This window comes from Salmo trutta, chromosome 3 (genome assembly GCF_901001165.1).
Source record: "Salmo trutta chromosome 3, fSalTru1.1, whole genome shotgun sequence".
Taxonomy (NCBI): Eukaryota; Metazoa; Chordata; class Actinopteri; order Salmoniformes; family Salmonidae; genus Salmo; species Salmo trutta.
Window position 1 is genome coordinate 53,087,550 of NC_042959.1, and position 25,994 is coordinate 53,113,543.

Genomic DNA, 25,994 nt, shown 5'->3' on the forward strand with positions numbered 1-25,994 from the left:
GACCAAGAACCCGATGGTCACTCTCACAGAGCTCAAGAGTTCCTCTGTGGAGATGGGAGGACAATTCCAAAAGGACAACCATCTCTGCAGCACTCCACCAATCAGGCCTTTATGGTAGAGTAGGAAGCCACTCCTCAGTAAAAGGCACATGACAGCCCCCTTGGAGTTTGCAAAAGGCACCTAAAGGACTCTCAGAACATGACAAACAAGATTATCTGGGCAGATGAAACCAAGATTGAACTCTTTGGCCTGAATGCCAAGCGTCACATATGTAGGAAACCTGGCACCATCCCTATGGTGAAGCATGGTGGTGGTGGCAGCATCTTGCTGTGGGGATGTTTTTCAGCTGCAAGGACTGGGAGACTAGTCAGGATCGAGGCAAAGATGAACGGAGCAAAGTACGATGGAATCCTTGATAAAAATCTGCTCCAGAGCGCTCAGGACCTCAGACTGGGACGAAGGTTCACCTTCCAACAGGACAACGACCCTAAGCACACAGCCAAGGCAACGCGAATGTCCTTGTGAGCCCGGACTTGAACCCAATCGAACATCTCTGGAGAGACCTGAAAATAGCTGTGCAGCAATGCTCCCCATCCAACCTGACAGAGGTTGAGAGGATCTGCAAAGAAGAATGGGAGAAACTCCCCAAATACAGGTGTGCCATGCTTGTAGCATCACACTAAAGAAGACTCAATGCTGTAATCGCTGCCAAAGGTGCTTCAACAAAGTACTGAGTAAAGAGTCTGAATACTTATGCAAATGTTTATTTCAGTTTTTTATTTGTAATAAATTTGCACAAAAAAAATTCAAACTATTTTTGCTTTGTCATTATGGGCTATTTTGTGTAGATTGATGAGGGGAAAAAACGATTTAATCAATTTTAGAATAAGGCTGTAACGTAACAAAATGTGTAAAAAGTCAAGGGGTCTGAATACTTTCCCAAAGGCACTGTATAGTCTGCATTCCTCCAATCATGCAAAACCCTTCATCAGGACGACACCCATTCAGTCACACAATAAAACACTCACAGTAAACACTTGACAGGTCTTCGCTGGCCCATCCTTTTCCTCCCGCTCCCTGTCAGCGGCACACAGAGTTGGGGCTGGGTCGTCACGAGACGAGGTGAGCAGGGGTAGTAGGCAAAGCTGAAGCAGCATGGATGTTGCCAGTGTCCATACAGTATGTCCAGCTTTAGGGTTAAGAAACAGTGACCAGGAAGTAGGAAGTAACCCCCATCGTCATAGTCTTCCCATCGCTTCAGGGTAAAGTTACTCTGAGGCACAGATCTGGGATCAGCTTCCCCTCCCCCAATCCTATCTGTAACCATTAGTGGCCCAAAAATACCCAATATCAGCATCTAGGGGGAACTTCACCCTACTCCCTTCCCAACCCAATGGTCCCTATCAGACCAGATCCTAGCAAAGTCCGACCTGACCAAATATCCAATCAGAGGGGTGTCGGTGTGGTTAAGACCCATAGAGGTAAATGACGGCAATGCTTAGGTTCAGGATTGCCATCGCACAGTCCTTTACCTAACTCCCACCCCTTCCCAATACACGTCATCCCTGACCGTAAGTTCCCCTACTTCCCCTTGCCTGGACACTGCCCCAGCCCCAGACCTCCCAGCCTCTACCCCAGGATGTCCAGGTAGATAGTGGGGCTCTTGACAAGGGCAAGGAGGCGGCTGTGGATGTCCTTGATGACCAGCCTCTGCTGGGGCTCCCTTTGCCAGCAGCCCTGCATCAGGCCGTGCACCTCTTTGGGGCAAGTGCGTGGTCTCTCCAGCTCCCGGCCCTGTGTAATGCACTCGATAGCCTGTGGGGGTGAAAATAGAGGCACAGGGAGGGGGTTAGAATTAGAAGGTCTGCTAGCTACAGTAACTCTAGGTTTTTACAATGACTCTTTATTTGGGGCTATTACCTCAGGGTTTGAATGTTTTCATGATTGTCACTTTTCATTAATTTGACCAGACAAGCTCAAGCTCCGCTAGAGAGCTTAAGGTGAAGACACTTGGGTAAGAACAATAAGTGGAGTTGTCAAGATGAGTCGACAACTTCTGCACAATTCCGGAGAACGTTATGTGAGAACCAAAGATGTTGCCTCTAAAAAGCTGATGATCTTTCATAACAATGGAATGGTATTCATCAGAAAAATGGTCAAATTGACACATTCTTACACATGGCATGGCTCGATGCATTTATCACTGTCAAGAACTGAATTGCACTATGCCTATTCTCATTCAAGGACTGCCCTTGGCCCCACATCACACAAAGAGCCAGCGACTTAACCCTTTTAAAGAGTTCAATATCCCTAACCTAATCCAATGAACTGAAGAGACCTGTCAGCACTGAACCTCATGATACTATAATGCCCAGCTAGCACATTTGGGTCCTTGGATGTTGTGGGAACATACGTTTTTGGTTTCCCATTGGTTCTGGGAACGAAGCCATACATTTCCTGACCAGTAAAGCAGAAAGTTTTTTAAATGTTCTGAGATTTGAAGTGATAATTTTTCCTGATATTTTTAGGTTCTGAAAACGTTTTACTATAGTTCCCTGAAAGTTTTCCATTGAGGTTTAATTAACATTCTCAGAACGGAAATTATTGGTTATTTGAAGGTAATTAAATAGCATTCTGAGTTTCAATAACACTGCTAGCTTAGAATCATTGTTTTGAAACTCCAAGCACAGATAGGACTCATGGAAATTAATTTGTTTAGCCATTAATCATGTAAACACATGTATTTTTTATTGTGGCACAGCATCAGTGAGATTCAAACCTATGATCTTCTGTTCTTCAGCCATGAAATTTGTCCACGGCACTACCAGGATGGAGCTAGCATGTCATGTTTTTTTACTTATACAAAGCTGTACATTATTGTCATTTTAGTTTATAACTTTTAGGAAACGTTCTGTTAAAGTAATGAAACACCAAGAAAATAATGTTTTATTGTTACGTTTTTTAAAAGTGCTGAGAATGTTTCAAAGCAACTATCCTGCACGATTCCCAGAAAGTTGTGGGAAGGTTGTATGCATAAAAACCATAGGACAACCATGCTCTCACCGAGCTCTAAGAAACATAAGGTTCTCAGAACATTGTGTGCATCTTCATAAGTGAACAAAAATGTATAGTGACTTTCCAAGATGGCCGCCCGTCTCCTTATCTCAGACCTAGATGGAGTGTTTGGGATGATTTATCCCTGCCTTCCCTAATTAGACGACATGATAATTACACACGTCCATCATTGGCCGGGAAGGATTAGGTTAACAAGGTTAAACGTCATTGGCCCTGGGCAAAGATGAGAGCCAATGAGATTAGAATTGAGTGGACGGGAAAATTGATCTACCCTCCACTTGAAACGAAAGAGGGTTCTAGTCCATAATGGTGTGTTGCGGTCAGGACAGAGTCCACTTCTTGGGGTGCAACCTAAAAGGGTTGGACTGGGCCCGCCATGATTACTATGAAGTCATTGATTGGCTGTATAGCAGACGGGAAATCCTAGTGCTCTAGTCTCCCTCTATGATCAAACACTTCACCCTCTATCCACTGGCTGAATGATGCTGTGGTACAGTATTTACACTTTGCCTGGACACTGTTCCATTACTCAACGCAACTAGATATCAGAGTTATAGCTACTTCATTATTACTATGAATTTAGAAGGTTTTGATCACCAATACAAAGATGCCCCTTTCACAAAAAAAGGTAGGTGCTTATATTTGTCCTATTTCACATGTGAATTGGAAATGTGTTTTTGCATATCCCACTCTCCCTGAGACATCATCAGAGAGTAGGGTCACAGCCAGAGTCTGCCATTATGAACAGCACCTGGAGAAATGAGCATTGCTCAACGGCACATCAACAGATTCTTCACCTTGTCAGCTCAGGGATTCGAACCACCACTCTTTCAGTTATTGGCCCAATGCTCTAACCACTAGGCAACCTGCCACCCCATGTTGCTTCCTACCTAGTGCCCAGTTCCTTACCTCACTGTTGGAGAGCTGGTACCAGGGCTGTTTCCCATAGGTGAAGATCTCCCAGAGGACCACTCCAAAGCTCCAGATATCACTCTCCGTGGTGAACTTCCTGTACATGATGCTCTCCGGGGGCATCCAGCGAATAGGAAGCATCGTACGCCCACCCACCTGACAGGAGTGAGGTCAATGGTCATTCAATTGTACATTCATAGAATTATAATTAATATGACAATGGAGATGTACCATGCTACTTCATATGTGATAAGCCTATACATTGAAAATATCAATATGTATTTTTTTGTACATAGAGTTGGATATACTCTTTTGTGAAATGTTACATGACAATGACGTGTTCGATAACAAATCCCCACCCTAAAAAAGTATTTCACTACGTCCACCTTTACCCTGTAGTAGTCTGTGCTGTAGATGTCCCGGGACATGCCAAAGTCTCCTATCTTGACCATCAGACTCTCTCCCATATCTCCCACCAGGCAGTTGCGTGTGGCCAGGTCCCGGTGCACGAAGTGAAGGGAGGCCAGGTAGACCATGCCCGAAGCGATCTGGGCGGCGATGTGCAGCATCTGGGGAAGAGTGAGCTGGCCCAGCGGGGGCATCTTCACCTCCTCCAGGATATGGGCGTCTGGACCGTGCGCCCTGGTGGACAGGGGGAGGAGAGGTCACGACCTTTCGAGTTTTACAGGCTTTTTGGTGACATACTTTGGCTGACATCCATCAGGACCCATATTCATAGAGTCTCAGAGTAGTGTTTATATAGGATCACATAGCCTTTTAGATCATAATGAATATATGGACCGGGAGACCTGATCCTGGATCAGCGCTCCTACTCCGAGACGCTTTGTGATATGGGCCCAGCTCGCCCAGATTAATTTAGGCTTCTGATTGGTCCTTTGATGCATGAACTTTTGCACCAACCTAGTGATGCAATAGCAACATACAGTGACCAGATGGATGATTACTGCATGCAATCTGCAGATGGAACATGTTGGACGTATACGAGATCTTTTAAGTATAATAGAGGCGGTCAGCTAGAGACCAAGCCATAACAAAACAACTTAACAAGATGGTTAATAGGAAACATAAGGCTTGTTATACGCCTTGCGTTCATTTGGAATAATTTGATTTCGAGATGCATGATAGCCTTACTCTTCAAACGTTCCAGTTTCTCTCAATATGGCATCCACCCCACCCACTCTGACTTGCAGCTCACTCCCAATAAGCTCCTCGATGTGTCCATCAATCCTAATAGAAATGTGTCACTTGCAGGAAGTTATCTATTCTATCACTATTAGTTTAACAGGCAGGTGGTAGGGTAGACGAGCAGCTGCCTCATAGGCCAAGAGACACACATCCATTCTGTCTGCTTGGAAATGTGATTTCCATCTATCCATGAATCTGGATAGTGTGGGCTGTGTCTGTGTGCGCATTGAGTCTCCATTCCCAGTCTGGCCCCACTGGACACCTGGCAGTGGCAGACATACACTGTCTATGTCTGTTTCAATGGGGTCTCAGAGTACGTCCCAGGTGCAGCATGAGTGGTCATCTACAGTATCAACGTGGTGCTCTGTCTGAGTGCTCAGTGAACATATCTCCTGCATCCATGTTGGACCAGACTTGTCTTTAGAACTTCAGAGTGTAGACAGGCTACGAGAAGTTCTGCGGTTGACGTGGATATCTTCAATGAAATTATGTCCGAAATGCATCTAAAATCACATATTCAGTCATCCCAGATCACAGAAATTATTTGGTACTCCCACAACTAAGTGTCCTTAACCACTGCAACACATTGTTGGTCCATGTGGTCCACCCCAAGTGGGTTATTGTCTTGGGAACACAACAAGGTAGAGCAGTGAGGACGATGGTGTCTACAAGTGTGGCTTGGCATAGAAACAGTTGCATTTGTGTGGTTCATCAAGGTCAATTAAGTGGCTTTGCTGAAGAGCAGTGGACACAACGATGCAGAGATGTCAGAACAATAACCCTCGGCTTCTAAATAGTTACCATGCTGAAGCTAATGAGTAGAAGTTAACAGGGGAAGGTTAGCATGGGTGGCCATGAGGTTGTCCCTGTGGGGATTTAAGTACGAGGTTCTGTTTCTTTTCCATACCTGAGGAAGCGGTTGAGGTCTCCATGTCTCATGTATTCAAACACCATCGCCAGTGGTTCTCCGTCTGTACACACTCCATAGAAGCGAACAATGTTCTGGTGCTGGAGCACTGTGAGCAGCTCAGCCTCTCTCTGGAAGTCCTGCCGGGTCGACTCATTGGCATCCTTCAGAGTCTGACCACAGAGAAACACAGTCACGGGAGGATATGACATCATCATGTTTAGGAGGTCTAAACTTCATGTAATGCACCTCTGAAAGTGTGGCCATGGATGGAAGTCTCATGCATACCTTGATGGCCACCAGCATTTTGTCACTGTCAGGACTGAGGTTGGCACACTCTGCCAGGTAGACTTTGCCAAACGCCCCCTCACCCAATTCCCACTTCAGAACTACATCCTGTCTTTTGATGTGCTGCACACCTGTACATACAAAGAGAAAGGCTTTTAACATTGGGCCTTATAAAACATTGTAAGATCACTGCATTACCAACTTTATCCAGGGAAAAAACATGGTAGATATTAAATGCAATCATAATGAAGTTAGCACGTATCCACTCCCTAGTTGTATTCCGATTCCACTCACACATGTCTTTGTCTTTGAAGATGCCACAGAAGTACTGGGGGTTCTCCACAAAGCTGGACATGCCAGAGTCGTCAGAGGAAGGAGGGCTGGCCCCAAAGTTCATGAAACGCAGTGACACAGCAAGATCATCCTCTGTTCCCAAGACAGATGAACCTGGAGAGAGAGAGAGAGAGAGAGAGAGAGAGAGAGAGAGAGAGAGAGAGAGAGAGAGAGAGAGAGAGAGAGAGAGAGAGAGAGAGAGAGACCTGAATGTGATACATCCATTTATTTTTCAGCAATTTATGGATGCATTGTTCAGTAACAAAGAAAATGTTGGAAGTGGACGTCGGAGCAGTAAGCAACTACTGTATTTTCTGCAGACAGTATTAAAAATCGTAAAACCCACTCAACGAGAAAACCACAGAACCCCCAGAGCCCCTGATAGAAAATGGTGGAGGGCAGCAAGCGAGGGGAAACGAGTTGGCCAGGAGGGGGGCCCACTTAGGCAATCAGGCCCACTTAGGCACTTTCTGGGGTGGTCCGAGAGGACCTATCAGGCCTACCGTAGCTGGTCTCCATCAGTCTTCTTTAATGGCCCACGCTGCTGCTAGGGGCTCCTGACGCCGTTCACTGCTGTAATTAAGGCACTCTAACCGAGCTGTTGGGCTGACAGTGTGCAAAGTTACAGCCTGGTGGAAACCCTATTTTGCCTGGCCTCATGTGAATTACTTTTAGAAAGGAATACAATGCTTTCTGCGGAACTATTGGCAATTCCAAAGTGATAATGAAATAAATGAGTTGGCATTGATGCCGGCTTTTGGTAGTTTCAGTTTGGAATGGATATGCGTTTTCAGAGTCTTTACCATTGGCAAAGTGTCATATTCTCCTGGGGTTGTCTCTTATTGAATTATCCAGACAGGGAAATGTCCGAATTCAGTCTCAACCCTTCACTTTCTAACAACTGAGGTGTTTTGAGAACAGCTAACCCATCTCAGGTTGTTTCATAGCTGTCTTCTGTGAAATCCCAAGTAACGTGTTGCTTACCCTCTGAGTATAGGAGACTATACTTTGTTCAAAATGACAACCGACAGACACTACTGTGATATCTGAAACACATTGCACTGTCACTTACGGTGAATACCAAACTTGGACTGCTGGCCGCACTTGTTGATGACCAGTACCATAATGAGGAGGAAGGCGCAAGCAAACACAGCCAGACCCACTGCCACTGACACCTGCACAAAAACATAATTAGCATCAACATAGCTTAGCATAGCATACCAGAAATTTGCTAAAACATTAGCATTCCATACTGTATGTTATATTATTACTATGTTTCAGACCCATTGAATGGCGTCTCACCCCAAACACTCTGCTATCCGTGTTCTCAGTGACATCCTCATTAGATTTGTTGGTGGGAACTGGAGGGAGCAGAAAAGGAATCATTAATGATGGATCGTTACTCACAAATCACCTTGATAACCACATATAAAGTATGCAAGACATTGACACAGTGTATAAAAAAAATGTTGGGGGGGGATACGTGGAGTATCTGAAAACAGAATCCTGGGTAATTTACACTCTACTACCTGTGATAAGTATTTTTTGTTCTCGTTAGGTACAGTTTAGAAAGTTCTGTTTCTACAAGGTAATAGTCACTGTTAAAATAACATTCAAAAGGCTTACGTGGATCACTTTCTTCAAGGACTGGCATGAAGAAAAGGAGAGGATGACAAATTTAGACTAAGTATACAGTACATACTGTACATGCAAGCACATGAGACTGTATCTAACATAACACAAGTTGGTGAATAGTGAGGGTCAGTATCATTGAGATCCTATTAAATTGCTATTATTATTATTATTATTATTATTCTATGACCTTTAATTTCAGACAATCACCTGGGATGATGCCCTCAGGATCAAAAGGGTCAAAGGGGTTGTCCATGAACATCCCTGTGGCCGTGGCTTGGTCCACGCCCAGTCTGTTCCCCACGATGATGGTGTAGAGGCCGTTGTTCAGGTGGGTGGGCTTGTTGAGAAATAGACAACCGTGCTTCACAGAGCCGTCGTCCGAGTCGGGAATGAACTGTGTGTAGGTGTAATGGCCCTCGGTCAGGTTGGAGCCGTTGAAAAGCCAGCGGATGGTTGGCTCAGGGTTCCCGTCCACCTTAAAGGGGAAACACCAGTGGTGCTGTTGCTCGGCGTTGTGCAGGAATATGATTTTGGATGGAACTGGATGGAAGACATGAGATGTGGTCCGTTAGGATGTGTGAATGAGTACGGCGATAAGGTGAAACAAAGGCTATTTCTGAATTCAGAACATTGGTCAACCTACTGTACAGTGAGCAATCCCTTCAAAATCGTTTACAATAAATATGTGTAAATCATTAAACATGATATTAGAATGAGATTACATTTAGCTGAAATAATTATCCACAAAGCTATAAACATAGTTATCTACACATAAATTATCTCTTTGTGCTGAATTTTCAGTTTACCACATCCAACCTGTTTCAGACAAAGTTATTGGTTGGTCAATAGAAGGTACAGCCTCATCCAAGTGCCCTATAGGTTCCTCCTATGAGTTTCCATGAATCAATGTTCTCCATCTGCACTGTCAACCTGTTGACCTGGTATGAATAATGAATCCAGGTTTTGTTAGGGCCCCTAACCACAAGAACTACCTGGAAGCACGGAGCTGACAAGAAGCTACAGGAAATGGCTTCTTTAGATCGAAGACTATGCTGATGCAGAGAGACCCCTCACTCTGACAATTTCCACCGACCATTCCACTGCTCTTAACCTATGACACTACTGCAGAAAATACTGTGCTAAAGGGATACCAAGGCATTTGTCTCTTTCCTCTTGAGATTATCTTTGAAAAGAGATGCTAAAGACAGTCATGGATGGCAAAAAATAGCACAATTAGCACAATTAGCACAACCCATCAGGTTTGACTTCATGTCCCCAATTTAGTTAATAGTGAGTTAGAAAAGAGCACAATATGAGTTATGTTGAACTCTGTATGAAATTAAATAATAAATTATAGTTAACCGTTAAATGTTTTCTTCGTAGATTAGATTTGTTTGATTGATTCTTGCAATCGGTTCCTAGGGTGTAGTCTATATTTTCATTTTGAAAAACCTTTTCTCAAACAAGTTTATTTTATATATGTATATTACTGAACGCAGCACCAATCGCCTGAATCACAGGAAGTGGTCAGACCAGCCACTCAACAGAACAGAGCCCTGGCTGTAAACACCACACTGATCGGGGAGCTAATTAAGGGTAATTAAAGGCTAGCGGTTAATGAGTGTCCATCCACCAGGGGGACTGATGTTGATAGATTAGCCACGCTAACGCACTTACAGGCTGCCAATCACTCCGGATGAACACTGTGTTCCGGAGTAGGAGGGAGAAGTCCATTAGCCGGGCCTCTTATCGAATCTTACCACGCTTATCAGCCCATTTTCCTCCCTACATTCATTAACTGTCCCTCGATGCTCATGCATTTGGCTGCAACTCTTTTTGGGATTTATTTTCCAATGAGTGTCACTGAGTTGGTGAAATGATATTGTTTGGCCAATATTTACTGTAATGTATTGCTAATGCATCAACGCACTCTCTTCTGTGGGATCACAGTTTGCAGCAATTCAGATATTTTTCAGTAGCAAAGCTGGGCTAAGGTTTTGTTCTGTCATCTGTTTGAGGTCTTTGTCCGCGTAGGGTTGATAAATGAGAAAAATGCAACTATAAAAATAATGCATCACCAATGTAATGTCACAGTGATGTATTACTAATGCTGTGGCAACTCGTCATTCAGGGCAGGTGAGGCAGAGTCACCTGTTTTGAGCCCCACCTGTTTAGCTAAAAATATTTACATATACAGTACCAGTCAAAAGTTTGGACACACCTACTCATTCAAGGGTTTTTCTTTATTCTTTACTATTTTCTACATTGTAGAATAATAGTGAAGATATCAAAACTATGAAAAAACACATGGAATCGTGTAGTAACCAAAAAAGTGTTAAAGAAATATACAAAATATATTTTAGATTTTAGATTCTTCAAAGTAGCCACCCTTTGCCTTGATGACAGCTTTGCACACTCTTGGCATTCTCTCAACCAGCTTCACCTGGAATGCTTTCAGGCTTTCAGTCTTGAAGGAATTCCCATATATGCTGAGCACTTGTTGGCGGCTTTTCCTTCACTCTGCGGTCCAACTCATCCCAAACCATCTCAATTGGATTGAGGTCGGGTGATTGTGGAGGCCAGGTGATCTGATGCAGAACGCCATCCCTATCCTTGGTCAATAGCCCTTACACAGCCTGGAGGTGAGCTGGGTCATTGTCGTGTTGAAAAACAAATAATATTCCCACTAAGCGCAAACCAGATGGGAAAGCGTATCGCTGCAGAATGCTGTGGAAGCCATGCTGGTTAAGTGTGCCTTGAATTCTAAGTAAATCACAGACTGTGTCACCAGCAAAGCATCCCCACACCATCACACCTCCTCATCCATGATTAACGGTGGGAACCACACATGCGGAGATCATCCGTTCACCTACTCTGCGTCTCACAAAGGTACGGCGGTTGGAACCAAAAATCTCAAATATCCACCGGTCTATTGTCCATTGCTCGTGTTTCTTGGCCCATGCAAGTCTCTTCTTCTTATTGGTGTCCTTTAGTAGTGGATCCTTTGCCGCACTTCGACCATGATGGCCTGATTCACGCAGTCTCCTCTGAACAGTTGATGTTGAGATGTGTCTGTTACTTGAACTCTGTGAAGCATTTATTTGGCTGCAATTTCTGAGGTTGGTAACTCTAATGAACTCATCGTCTGCAGCAGAGGTAACTCTGGGTCTTCCTTTCCAATGGCGGTCCTCATGAGAGCCAGTTTCATCATTGCGCTTGATGGGTTTTGCGACTGCACCTGAAGAAACTTTCAAAGTTCTTGAAATGTTCCGTATTGACTGACCTTCATGTCTGAAAGTAACAATGGACTGTCATTTCTCTTTGCTTATTTGAGTTGTTCGTGCCATAATATGGACTTGGTCCTATAGCAAATAGGGCTATCTTCTGTATACCACCCCTACCTTGTTACAACACAACTGATTGGTACAAACGCATTTAGAAGGAAAGAAATTCCCCAAATTAACTTTTAACAAGGCACACCTGTTCATTGAAATCCATTCCTCGTGAAGCTTGTTGAGAAAATGCCAAGAGTGTCCAAAGCTGTCATCAAGGCAAAGGGTGGCTACTTTGAAGAATCTAAAATCCTAAATATTGTGTATATTTGTTTAACACCTTTTTGGTTACTACATGATTCCATATGTGTTATTTCATAGTTTTGATGTCTTCACGATTATTCTACAATGTAGAAAATAGTAAAAAGGAAAGAAAACCCTTGAATGAGTAGGTGTGTCCAAACTTTTGATTGATACTGTATATATATACAGTTGAACTCAGAAGTTTACATACACCTTAGCCAAATACATTTAAACTCAGTTTTTCACAATTCCTGACGTTTAATCCGAGTAAATATTATCTGTCTTAGGTCAGTTAGGATCACACATTTATTCTAAGAATGTGAATTGTCAGAATAATAGTAGAGAGAATGATTGATTTCAGCTTATATTTCTTTCACCACATTGCTAGTGGGTCAGAAGTTTACATACACTCAATTAGTATTTGGTAGCATTGCCTTTAACTTGTTTAACTTGGGTCAAACGTTTTGGGTAGCCTTCCACAAGCTTCCCACAATAAATTGGGTGAATTTTGTCCCATTCCTCCTGACAGAGCCTACAGGTTTTTAGGCCTCCTTGCTCGCACACGCTTTTTCAGTTCTGCCCACAAATCTTCTATAGGATTGAGGTCAGGGCTTTATGATGGCCACTCCAATACCTTGACTTTGTTGTCCTTAAGCCATTTTGCCACAACGTTGGAAGCATGCTTGGGGTCATTGTCCATTTGGAAGACCCATTTGCAACCAAGCTTTAACTTCCTGACTGATGTCTTGAGATGTTGCTTCAATATATCCACATAATTGTCCCACCTGCAGCAAAGCACGCCCACAACATGATGCTGCCACCCCCGTGCTTCCCGATTGGGATAGTGTTCTTCGGCTTGCAAGACTCCCCCTTTTTCCTCCAAACATAACGATGGTCATTATGGCCAAACAGTTCTATTTTTGTTTCATCAGACCAGAGGATATTTCTCCAAAAAGTACGATCTTTGTCCCCATAGTCTGGCTTTTTTATGGCGGTTTTGGAGCAGTGGCTTCTTCCTTGCTGAGCGGCCTTTCAGGTTATGTCGATATAGGACTCGTTTTACTGTGCATATAGATACTTTTGTACCTGTTTCCTCCAGCATCTTCACAAGGTCCTTTGCTATTGTTTTAGGATTGATTGCACTTTTCGCATCAAAGTACGTTCATCTCTAGGAGACAGAACAGGTCTCCTTCCTGAGCGGTATGATGGCAGCGTGGTCCCATGGTGTTTATACTTGCGTACTATTGTTTGTACAGATGAACGTGGTACCTTCAGGCATTTGTAAATTGCTCCCAAGGATGAACCGGACTTGTGGAGGTCTACAATTTTTTTCTGAGGACTTGGCTGATTTCTTTTGATTTTCCCATGATGTCAAGCAAAGAGGCACTGAGTTTGAAGGTAGGCCTTGAAATACATCCACAGGTACACCTCCAATTGACTCAAATGATGTCAATTAGCCTATCAGAAGCTTCTAAAGCCTTGACATGATTTCCTGGAATTTTCCAAGCTGTTTAAAGGCACAGTCAACTTAGTGTATGTAAACTTCTGACCCACTGGAATTGTGATACAATAAATTATAAGTGAAATAATCTGTCTGTAAACAATTGTTGGAAAAATGACGTGTGTCATGCACAAAGTAAATATCCTAACCAACTTGCCAAAACTATAGTTTGTTAACAAGAAATTTGTGGAGTGGTTGAGAAATGAGTTTTAATGACTCCAACCTAAGTGTATGTAAACTTCTGACTTCAACTGTATATATATATACACACAGTGCATTCAGAAAGTATTCAGACCCCTTGACAAAATACAGAGAGATTCTTGATGAAAACCTGTTCCAGAGCGATCAGGACTTCAGATTGGGGCGTAGGTTCACCTTCCAACAGGACAACGACCCCTAAGCACACAGCCAAGACAATGCATGAGTGGCTTCGGGACAAGTCTCTGAATGTCCTTGAGTGACCAAGCCAGAGCCCAGACTTGAACCCGATCGAACATCTCTGGAGAGACCTGAAAATAGCTGTGCAGCAACCATCTAACCTGACAGAGCTTCAGAAGATCTGCAGAGAAGAATGGGAGAAACTCCCCAAATACAGGTGTGTCATGCTTGTAGCGTCATACCCAAGAAAACCTGAGGCTGTAATGTACTGAGTAAAGGGTCTGAATACTTATGTAAATATGATATTTCAGTTATTTTATTTTTATAAATGTGTAAAAATATTTTTTTTAAAAACAGTTTTTACTTTGTCATTATGGGGTATTGTGTGTAGATTGATGAGTAAAATCAATTTTAGAATAATGTCATTTTTTTATTTAACCTTTATTTAACTTGACAAGTCAGTTAGTAACAAATTCTTATTTACAATGACGGCCTAGGAACAGTGGGTTAACTGCCTTGTTCAGGGGCAGAACGACAGATTTTTACCTTGTCAGCTCAGAGATTCGATCCAGCATCCTTTCAGTTACTGGCCAAAAGCTCTAACCACTAGGCTACCTGCCACCCCAGTAAGGCTGTAACATAACAAAATGTGGAAAAAGTCAAGGTGTCTGAATACTTTCCGAATGCACTGTAGATATATATGTCCCGTTTATTTATCCTACTGTTCTGAATTGGTGTACAGATAGAATACTCTAAGAACTACCCATGTTCTGAATTCTGTTGCTGTACATTTCAAAAGTGTTGAACAAATAGTTATATTGACCACGTCTGTCTTAGCTGGCTCGTTAATGTCTTAATCGAAATTATGGATTGCCTCTTATCCGCTTATGAGGCTGAATGAATTGTTTCGCTGCCAGACGAGGCTCTGCTGATAGCCAGGTGTAGCGGTAGTAAGGATTAATTTCACGGTGCTGAAAGGAAAGCTCCGCTGTGGGGACAGAAGACTCTAACAGTTTGTGAGCACCGTTTGTCACCGTTATAGTGAAATTAATGTATTGTTTAGTGGTGTGTTATGTAGTGGCTTTGCTGGTATGCATAAAAAAAAGATAAATGTTTGCTCCACCAAGATTTAAATCGCTACTGTAGTAATGTATTATTGAGTGACAACTGATAACAATAATAATCGAAACGAAAGACCCGTGGCATGTTAAAGCAAAGTGACAAGGTGGGCTTATTTTTTGCCACAATTATTAATACAAAGTATTTCATTCTGGGGAATGAATGTCTGGCTATACACATTGCTGCGAGAGGAAAATTGACACCCTTTTTCTCTCCCTCTACCTCTCCTGTTTTCATTGCAGTATGACAGCTCTCACTGAGTCTTTTAGCTTTCAACACCCTGACAGCTTTAATAGTTCACTGGCACTTACATTCAATGTCCAACGTCACTTTCTCTTTCCCAGGCCCGGCCCGGTTCTCTGCCTCACAGGTCAAGTTGTGCAGGTTGTCTTCTGAGGACATATTCCACAGCTGCAGCTCCAGCTCCAAAGTGGAGCCCCAGAACCTCTCCTGCAGATGGAACAAGACGCAGAGGACAACAGGGGTTTAGCTACACATTACAGTTTACAGCAATCATGGAGACATCTGAGATGCAAGGAGAGTCTGAATGACTATGACAATCTACACAATAAGGAAACCTAAACACATCATAATACTATTTTATTTTTAGTTCTGAATATTCCTTCATATATGACCCCGATCCGGTTACTAGAGTTTGTATTTGAACATATGTTAGGCATGTTAAGGGGAACAAAAAGTGCACTGTGCAATATCTCAGAAGAAACACTGATCTAGCTGGTTTTCCCCAATCAGTATGTTCATGTGACATCATCACTCAGTACCTGTACAGTATAGCGAGACAGCAGTTTATTCGTGAGCCACCTCACTACAGGCATGGGCACTCCTTTCACCTGACACACAAATGTCAGGTTGCCCCCCTCCTGGACCTTGGTGTTGGCATGGACAATGGCGACATCCGGTACAGCTGCAAAACAATGGACCGAGAATGGGTTGGAAAATCTATGGTTTGGCCTGGGGTACTAAATGTTGATAATGACGTTTAATAGCAATCCAATCAGCAATGCCACTAATGCAATTAAATCTAATAAAGCCTTGTCAGACAATTTCTACAATGATTGAACTATACGTGTATATGATATTCATGCATATATTACTTAGTAATAATAAAGTAAAAACACATTTTTATCTCTAAACTGAGTAAAAATTTGATCAATTCAACTCACTGCAATTCTCCATCTCTAAGGAGTCCAACCGTAGGGCATGGCCATTGGAGAAGCATTGTAGCGGTTGGTTGTCGAGGTCACTGTGGTCGTTAAGCTGCCATTGCTGCAGCCAATGGATATCACAGGAGCACTCAAGGGGGTTGTCCCTCAAAACCCTGAAAGAGAACACAGAGAAAATCGGTCTCTTTTGTCTGAAAGTTTTCCCTCAATTGTGTAACCTTCTTGTTCTTTCTAAAGGACTATACAAAGTATTCGAGGTCATTATTATCAAAGACGCACACAGCAAATAGAACATTCTAGAATTAATAGAGTGAATAGAGAGAGAAAAGTCAATACAGAAAATAATTCATCAGTGAAATATGTGTTGAAAATCCTCTGCAATCAGTTCCAAAACAGAGTGGAATTGGTCTATTTTGCTCATACAAAGTGACCATCTTTGAGTTGATAGTTCAGTCACAGGTTGACTAGTTGAAGAGAGTACAGAAGTGATGTTCTAAGTGGTGTTTTACTCACAGGTTGAGCAGGGGAAGAAAATGGAACACCTTCCAACTGATATGCTCCAGGGAGTTAGATGCCAGGTTTCTGTGTGATACAATAAGGCGACAACATCCATCCAACAGGACATTCAGCATATAAATGGCCAAAAAATCAAAATACAGTATTATACAATTTGTTGTTGAGCCTATGATTCCCCCCCTCCTTTCACCCATGTTGAGTTTTGCATAAGAATGGTCTGTGCATGGCAAACAGCTCAATATTTAAAACAAAAGGGACCATTTTGTTTTTGCACTGTTTCCATATGCTCGTCTTTGGACGTCCAACGTTTCACGAGTCCTCACCTTCACACACAAACAATCAGCAGTCATTACAGCCTGGCTGTTTGTTATGTTTACACATGTATTTGTTATATCTATTCAAATGAGTTTTTCTGTTCTACCGTGTGTCTGACAGCTGTTGTTTTCTCAAACGCTGCCATAATGAGGACAAAAATCCAAGTCTGTAATAGACTTTTTTGTGTTATCTATAATTATTTGGGAGGGGATGAAGTAAATAAACATTCATCTGGAGAGATGGTTTTGTCAAATTTATGTTTTTATGTTGTTGAAATAAATCATACTGAACTAATCCCAAGATATGTTCACTCATTGCAGAACAATGCGGACCTACTTAGAATTACTCTCTGGGTGGACACATTAGTGCCTCCGAATATACTCTGCTCAATTACCCAAGCAAGTATTTTACATCAAGTGCTACATTCACAAACATCATTGGCACACCTTGTCTCACCGTTCTGTACATTAGGTGATTAGCTCAAACACTTCTCTGAGACAGTGGTCGCTATACTTGGCCATCAATCACTACTAGAGTGCTCGAGTTATATTAGCCTGATGATGCTGCTTGTACTTGCAAGAGGAGAAAGGAGAACAGGTTTTACTATATCAAATATTGTGTATTAGGAGTATGAGGTTAATTCATTTGATAAAAATATGAAATATTGCCGGCGATTGGCAGTGGATTTCTGAGGGATATCACTGCTAAGATATGCTATCCCCTATGTATCCCTATTGTATCTTTTTAAACGTGCTGCAGATCACCATGACTGCTCTGAAATGCTTCTGTGCTGACAGAGGGTGTAAATAAAACCTCTCAGAAGATGACAGCAGACCACACTGGGGAGTCCGCTCATGCAACCGATACATATTCACTCTGGCAGGGCCAATGGGGGCCAGCAGGGGTTCAATTATTTGTTTTCCTTGCTCCCAAAAGTTCATGTCAGATGGGTTAGCCATTGGGGCTTATCTATTACCAGTTCGATTCCTCCCAGCCCACAGAGGGAGGGAAGATGGCCGGGAATGGCAGCTGCTCCTAGCATCTTCATTTATAAACTGGGTGGTTCGAGCTCTGAATGCTGATTGGCTGACAGCCATGGTATATCAGACCGAATACCATGGGTATGACAAAACATATATTTTTACTGTTGTAGTTACGTTGGTAAGCAGTTTATAATAGCAATAAGGCACCTCGGGGGTTTGTGATATATGGCCAACATACCACGCGTTGCGTCGTGCGTACGAACAACCCTTAGCTGTAGAATATTGGCCATATAACACACCTCCTCGGGCCTTAATGCTTAAATATCTTAAAGATCAAGGAAGGGGGTACAGTATCAGAGCCCCCCCCCATGTTCACACCCGTTTTGGGTGGGGCTCCCAGTCTAAGAAACACATCTGTTACACCCCACAGCCCCCTCTTTAAAATATTGATTAAGCGATAATGGACCCTTAGTGGAGTGTATTTATTATGCAGCAGTTGTCGATAATCCACCAAAATGCGCGAGTAAATGGTGACTGGTGGAAGTCTTCTCCGATTTCGCCAGAACGCCCCCCACCCCACCACCACCCCACCACCAACCCTGAACCCCTTTCAGAGCCCTTCCCACTACACCCCCTCCTCCTCCCAAACCGCCTGTCTTTCAGATTAACAACATCGGACATGTCACACATCTTTAGTAAGATGATGAGGACAAGATGGTAGAGATAAGGGTCAGCTACTGATGGAGGGATGATTGCCATGGATACAGGCAGTATTGGGGAAGCTACTCTGAAAATATTGTTTACCAAGCTACTAATTATCTCATACTGTAAGAAGTTAAGCTACTCTAAAGCTACCGTTAAGAAAAACATAGTTTGCTTAACTAAAGTTACTTTGAAAAAGTAGTTCACTATATCCAAACTACTTTGTGTGGAAATGAACATATCTAAATCGGAAATGTCATAGACTACAAATTGCAAGAACAGTTCATCCTGGGGTCAGATGTTAACAGAATTAAGGGGTTATATTACCAACCACAGTTTTAGTTGTTATCCTATTAAAAACTAAAATTATGTTTTAAGTGAGAATTAGGCAGGTCTGATGACGAAAAAGGAAATTCTTGCCTACTTCACCCATATTTTGTTTTATTTTCGCAAAATCAGTTGTGTGTAGTTCCAGTAGTTAGCTGCACCGCTACATGATTCAAATGGCATTGACTACTGAAAACACTACCAAGATCTGAATTTAGTTCAACTACAACCCAGTTACTGCTAAATGTAGTTAAATTACTAGTTGAACAACATATAGTTCACTACTCCCCAACACTACATATGGGCAACACTAATGCTATTTTGTAGACAGTGTTAGAAACACAAACATCAGAAAAATAATCTACAATTCATCCATCAGTGTTTGTTTTTCTAATATAGTTGATTCAAACTTTCTAACAAGTGGAATCCAAATCATTTCAATATGCTAAAAGTGGTCCAATATGTGGTGCATGGATTGTGACTACATTTGTAAAAACAGGTTGGTCTACATTGTGTCAACCCAATCCTTTTAACTTTAAATTGAAATGGCATGTTTCTTGTAAAACAAATTGAACACACTGTTAGATCAGAGGTCAGAATGTGTCCCGCATGACCCACTACTGTTGAGCCTCTGATGCTACACCAATGCATTCTGGGCCTTAATAACGTACACAGGGTCACTGTTGAATAAAATGGTATCAAATGAATTATGATTACATTTCAGTCATTTGAATCTGTATTTCAGCAGAAATCTACTGTTATGCAATCGTTATATTTTTGCAGTGACTCTGCTGAATAATAAGCTCAAGATCTCAAGGCTCGGGAGGCTTCCCCTTAATTGACAGCAACAAAGAGCCTGACCCAAGAATGGGTCGAGACATGACAAGGAAAGACAATCCCTTTGTAAAACCAAGGACACTTACACATATTGGAGCTTGAGGTTGTGTTGGAAAGCATTAGCCGAGATGTACGCCAGCCTGCAGAACGTGACCGTGCTGGGGGGAAGAATCACGGCAGGCAAACATAAGACAGAACAGGAAGTGTGAAACACTGATTATGCTACTAATTAGCCACAGTAAATCCATAGTGTGTATATTAGCCAGTCTGTATTAGCTGTATTAGCTAACGCCAGACCATTTCCTATCTTTGGATACGGCAGTGGTAAGGAGAAGAAGGATTGAAATGAAATTACTGTACAGGACTGCAGGTTGTGGTGCAGAATAATGGCTAATGTGCAACACAGGAGGTTTACCCCCTTGATTGAAAGAGCCATAAAGGGAATGAAATGTCGAGTTGTAAAGTTTAGTACTGCAGATTGCTATAACAAGGTAGAGGGCATATTGGAGAGGATGAATAGGGAGGACTTATGTACTACAAGGTGGAGTGTAGTGAAGACCACTCACTCAATGACAGGACCAACCAAACATTTAAAGCCAAGTCAGTCAAATCAACTGCTAGGTGTATTGTAGAACATTTTGCATATGTATGCATGTCATGCAGTAATAGAAACAGACATCTACAAACATATTATCATACAGCATTAGAAAAATAAGGTACATATTACAAATTATGCAAGGTTACTCACAGATTCTTCAACTCTCTATAATTGGCAAGGTCTACTTCTGTAATGTTCTCCAGGTTGACTTGATTTTCGATGTAACTGGGTAATGAAACAAAAAAGAAATACAATGTAAAATTGAAAGGAAACATTTAATTATGGCATTCAGAGTTGATTTGAGTAAAACAATTTAAAAAGCAACAAAAAAGCAACTGAAAAGTAAAATACAAAAATACTGTCTAGGAACGATGAGCTGTGTAGGCCTATTATAAACAACAAAACAAAATGCTTGAACGGAAAATAATCTTTATTGTTATCAATCATTTTTACCCACAGCAATCCAGACAATCCGGACAGTTAATATAATGACCAATACAAAAGGGTTTACATGTATTAAACTTGATGAAAGCCCTAAAAAGATACTGAATTGACACAGTACAGCACTGAGTGTTAAATTCTATAGTGAAATTCATGAGTGCATTGTCCAAACCATGGGCCTTTGTGGGCTAGAGCCTGACAACTGATAGCATAACCAGACCAAGACAGATGCAAAGAAAACAAACCACAAAGCTAATATCAAAACTAAATATACTGTAGAGAAGACTTGGAAAGAACGTTTGTCTTCTTGCGAGACACTCAGTTGACATTGCTGATGGTAAATTCTCTTCAATGAGTCATTTTCCACTTTTCCAGACAAACCTATTATTTCACGAGAGGACAGGATGTCAACTCAACACTCATTTAACACAAGGTCACTTTTCCCTACTCTTGAACTACAGTATCTTGAACCTCTTTGTATGTTCAATCTTAGAACAAAAATGTGCTATCTAGAACCTAAAAAGATTATTCGGCTGTCCCCATAGTAGAACCCTTTGAAGAACCGTTTTGGTTCCACGTAAAACCCTTTTTTGGGTTCCATGTACCCTACACAGAGGGTTCTACATGGAAACGAAAAGGGTTCTCCTATGTGACAGCTGAAGAATCCCTTTCAAATCCTTTTTTGTAAGAGTGTACAGATGTAGGATTTAATTTGAGCCAGTTTGCTACAGCAGGAAAATAATCTTGCTGTCACGACTTCCGCCGAAGTCGGTCCCTCACCTTGTTCGGGCGGCGTTCGGCGATCGACGTCACCGGTCTTCTAGCCATCGCTGATCCACCTTTCATTTTCCATTTGTTTTGTCTCTGTTTTCTACACACCTGGTTTTCATTCCCCAATTACATGTTCATGTATTTAACCCTCTGTTTCCCCCATGTTTTTTGTGCGTGATTGTTTTTATGTTCATGTCGGTTCATGATGGCTGGTTTTTTGACGGGTGCTGTATTCACCCGTGCGTAATATTTAGCGTTTGTATTTGGTCAAGTGTATTTGTTACCTTGTGCCTTGATTTATGAGTAAAGTACGTTGCTCACTCATTTTTGCTCTGACTTCATGCACCAGCTACATTCACCTTCTGACACTTGCAGCAACAGAAAATGTGAATTATTATGCAGATTATAGTTATTGGACATTTTTTAAGTGTTGATACATTTTCCATAAGGGAAAATCAAGTCTGAAATGTCTAAATGTAATTACAGAAGTAACTTCAGAAGCCTTTTTAAACCTCAAATACAGGACAAGTTGAACATTTCCTGCATTGCATCAAAGTTATCCTGCAACGGGGTGATCAAATTAACATCCTACATATGTACACGACGTGGCCAGAAAAGTACATTTTTATGTGGACTGTTATATAGCATCTATGATATTTCACCATTACTGTATCAATAACCATAAGTAAAGCAGCATAACATAAACATTCCAAGCTTTTTTCACATACAGTATAGCCAAATATGATAGCTTAAAAAAGCAGCACTCAACCTTTTTTCATGACAATACCTGGGAAATTTGTCATATATTTTCATTGGTATCTGGTTGACACCGATAACCAGATTACAACCAGGTGAACACTTCTCTTTCTGATCACTAAAATTGTCCTTTTACAGTCAGTATACAACCTGACCATGACGTAACAAAAGACATCAGCCAGACATCATTGCAGACAGTTTTGCCCGCTGGGCAGTGCCCCAAACATCTCCATCACCAAATATTTCCTTCTTTAACAGTGCAGCACTATTGTTTCAGTCTGTCACTGCGCAACACAGATATTTATTTGACCCACGGAGCAGTAATGTAATTGCAGGCCAGGTGGAATGAGAATCAGCAATTGCCCCTATGCTTATTGGATTGAGCCAAGTGGGTCATATTTCATCTAGTGTTCTCAGGCGGGCATTCGCTGCAAATTCGCAAAATTTCATTTATAACTTAACAAATTATGAATTTGGGCCCCTGTTCCACAGTTAATGGTTTCTTGTTTGTTCCGCTGAAACACATGCCGAAAGAGCAGCTCTTGCTTATTGATTGAATTGATTCAGAATGAATTTAGCAGCTCTGATGGAGTTCTAAGTAACACGTTTTGCCACAGGTACTGAGAAGAGAGAGAGAGAGAGACGGAGAGACAGAGAGAGAGAGAGAGACGGAGAGACAGAGTAACAGAGAGAGAGAGAGAGACGGAGAGACAGAGAGACTGATTAACAGAGAGAGAGAGACGGAGAGACAGAGTAACAGAGAGAGAGAGAGAAAGAGAGAGAGAGAGAGAGAGAGAGAGAGAGAGTGAGAGAGAGAGAGAGAAAGAGAAAGAGAAAGAGAGAGAGAGAGAGAGAGAGAGAGAGAGAGAGAGAGAGAAAGAAGTGGAGGTATAGAGGGAGAAAGTCACTAGCTGGACATGCTGTAGATGCAGTCTCTCCCTTAACAAGCCAGATTGAGTGTTAATTGTTGAGAGCAGTAGAGAGGAACAAAGACAGAACAGCATGGGATTACAGCAAACGGCATTTAGTTCTGTGTTCCATTTTCAGTACTGTATTGCCTAAGTATAACAGCCATTTTACAATTATCTGAAAAGAGTGGACAAAAGTGTGTACTGTAAAGTAAAAGATAACTCCTTAAAGATGCATCCTCCAACTTTTGTATAGCTTCAGCCAGTTTTGAAAGTGGTCCCTGTTTTTTGTGGACTACGTCATCTAATTGTGTACTATGTCATCCATTTCGTGTGATATGTTACACATTTTTCAATTGGGATGATATCATATGAATGTTGCAATTGGTGTGATATGTAACAAATCCAACTCATGCAGTATGAATCTGGATCCTGTAGCGCATATTTAGGTGGTGTGTACTGTGTACCCTTTATAATATTATATATGTGTCTCTTCTATGGCAGTTTTATTTAAGTATATATACTCTGTTGGCTAATAGTTCTTCAGGGAACCACAAGCCTCCTGTACAACAACATGTTCTCAACAGGTTTGTGAGGATGACCCTCACCAGGCAAGGATGTATGTATCTGAAGACCCTGCTGCTATAGTGCCTCTATGATACATGATGGGGAAGAGACTGTTTGCAGTCACCAAGGCAGAGTATCAGTGAAGCACTATCAATATCAACACAGTCCCACAGACCTGATCACTCCACTACCACCAACTCTGCTCTTATCGATAGTGTTCCCTTACAGTGCATCGCACCCCAGTTCAGCCCGTGCGAAACCACCAGACACAAGATCAAACAGACTCTGTAACCCCAACTCAAAGCGGGGGAGTTCAGATTGATGAGTTCTTTGAGTGGAATTTGTTCACTGGAAACAGATATTGAGAAACTCCAGTTGTACAAATCATGGAAAGAGGACTAAGAGTAGAAGTCTCTGATAAGATTTAATACGGATCATCTCCGGATACATACTTTGATACATACTCTTTGAATCTCATGGACTCTTCATCTTGAATAAGTGTAATAACAGTTCTGTGAAACTTCACAAAAAGTGCCTGCACAGAGTGTCTTTTGCCAATCTAATTTGCAGAAGCAATCATCAAAGCAAGAACACCAATCAAATGAACTCCGTTATCTAACCAGCTCATCACCATACTAACACACACTGAAGGCCGGTGGTCATACAAAATGTACTCAATTCATAGGGTTACATAACTCCCCTCTCCAATCGCCTTGATTAAACTCCCTACTGGACTATATTCACCATCTCCTATTAAGACATGTATTTGTTGTTCCACACCCACTACTGCTTCAAACAGCTCAAGCTGGTCACGCAACCAACGTCAGATAATCAAAGCAACGGATTAACCATTATGCCAACCCAACTCATTATCGACACTGCCCCATCCAAGACTGAGCCAACAGATAGATAAGCAGAACATGAGCTCTTGACAAACACACACAACAAACCCAGCAGACCCAATCAACCCAATCAAACCATCCAAGCAACCAACTGCACTCACATTTCCGTGACGTTCTCGCTCTCCTGTAGTGCCAACGCGGGTATAGTGGCAATGCCATTGGGCTCAAGGCACTGCAGCATGGCGAAGGAGCACCGGCAAGCGGATGGGCACCCTCCCAGGGCTGGTACTGCCAGGGTGATTGCCAGTAGTACCAGGGCCAGTGGGGCTGCCCATGGAGCGGAACCCACAACCACAGCCATGATGATGGAGATTGCGGAGGGGCAGCTCAGAGAGTTGTCAATGCAGACTGAGACAGAGTAGGACTAAACAGGAGAACAGACTGGGAGGCTCCACACACAGCAGATCTTCTCTGGGCTGACTCGCAGGGTTGTGATCCCAGCCAGGAGTCTCTGGTATTGAGCCACAGCAGCAGCGAGCAGCAGGAGCGAGGCAGGCAAGGGGCCCTGGGGATGCTGGTGGGCTGCAGCCTCCCCACCCTCACTCCCTCCTCCCTTCTCCCTCTCTCTCTCTCTCTCACTCACTCTCTCTCGGAGGGAGGGAGGGAGGGGCAAGGCAGGCCATTAGTTGACTGTGTGGGAGAGCCACAGTCACCAGACACCTCAGAGAGAGAGAGGGAATTGTGGGCAGAAAGAGATGGAATGGGATGATGGAGATATGCTCTTCTGCCTCTGAGTGAGATGTCTCCTGTCCCGCCAGTGGTTGCAGGTGTGAGACAACTAAAGAGTCAGGGCTCTTGGGTACCAACCAGTCTCTTGCAGTGAAGATGGTTGCAAATGGTGAATCCATCTATCTGCATGGGTTTATGAATGAGGTGACTTCCCTTGTAGGTTTGTGATATCAGAGCTAATAAGGGATTTACTGGTGGTTGTGGACAAATCGGGGAAGATACAATACTAGGAAACCCTAGTCAACACAACAGGCTATGAGGTGGTCAATCACTTTTTGACAGGGTTATTATGCATGTCATTATTTCATTTATTTACAAAGGGGTAACTGTTACACTATTTTGTGTAACAATGTGTAACAACCAAGCATTCCTACTGGATGATTAACGTATAATTTCATTTTGAATTATGTATTAAAACCCCCCTGTTTTTGTGTTCCAGGCAGACGCCCACAGAAAGTGATGCAGTGCAGAAGCATGGTGCATCCATGTTGCAACAGAGCTTAAGGCTGAAATGTTTCATTGGAGCACA

General features: G+C 42.4%; 1 protein-coding gene across 1 annotated transcript; it reads right to left on the reverse strand.

The window, feature by feature from the left end:
• Positions 1-906: 906 nt before the first annotated feature.
• On the reverse strand, positions 907-25,176 carry LOC115178403 (high affinity nerve growth factor receptor-like). The gene is made up of 17 exons (XM_029739582.1): positions 24,838-25,176; positions 20,542-20,616; positions 19,880-19,951; positions 16,627-16,695; positions 16,114-16,268; positions 15,712-15,854; positions 15,241-15,379; positions 8,564-8,896; positions 8,348-8,368; positions 8,024-8,082; positions 7,794-7,896; positions 6,683-6,835; positions 6,389-6,519; positions 6,101-6,273; positions 4,380-4,629; positions 3,985-4,143; positions 907-1,815 (listed from the first exon to the last, which is right to left on the reverse strand). The coding sequence occupies exons 1-17, from the start codon at positions 25,035-25,037 to the stop codon at positions 1,630-1,632; spliced, it is 2,421 nt and encodes an 806-aa protein (XP_029595442.1). The 5' UTR covers positions 25,038-25,176; the 3' UTR covers positions 907-1,629.
• Positions 25,177-25,994: the final 818 nt, after the last annotated feature.

Excerpts from the sequence above, each read along its gene's own strand:
- LOC115178403 (XM_029739582.1), bottom strand. The coding sequence starts at position 25,037 with ATGGCTGTGGTTGTGGGTTCCGCTCCATGGGCAGCCCCACTGGCCCTG. Across the intron at positions 6,520-6,682 it reads CTTCAAAGACAAAGACATGT|GTGTGCAGCACATCAAAAGA; the intron begins GTGAGTGGAATC and ends TTGTATGTACAG. Across the intron at positions 6,274-6,388 it reads AAATGCTGGTGGCCATCAAG|ACTCTGAAGGATGCCAATGA; the intron begins GTATGCATGAGA and ends CTCTGTGGTCAG.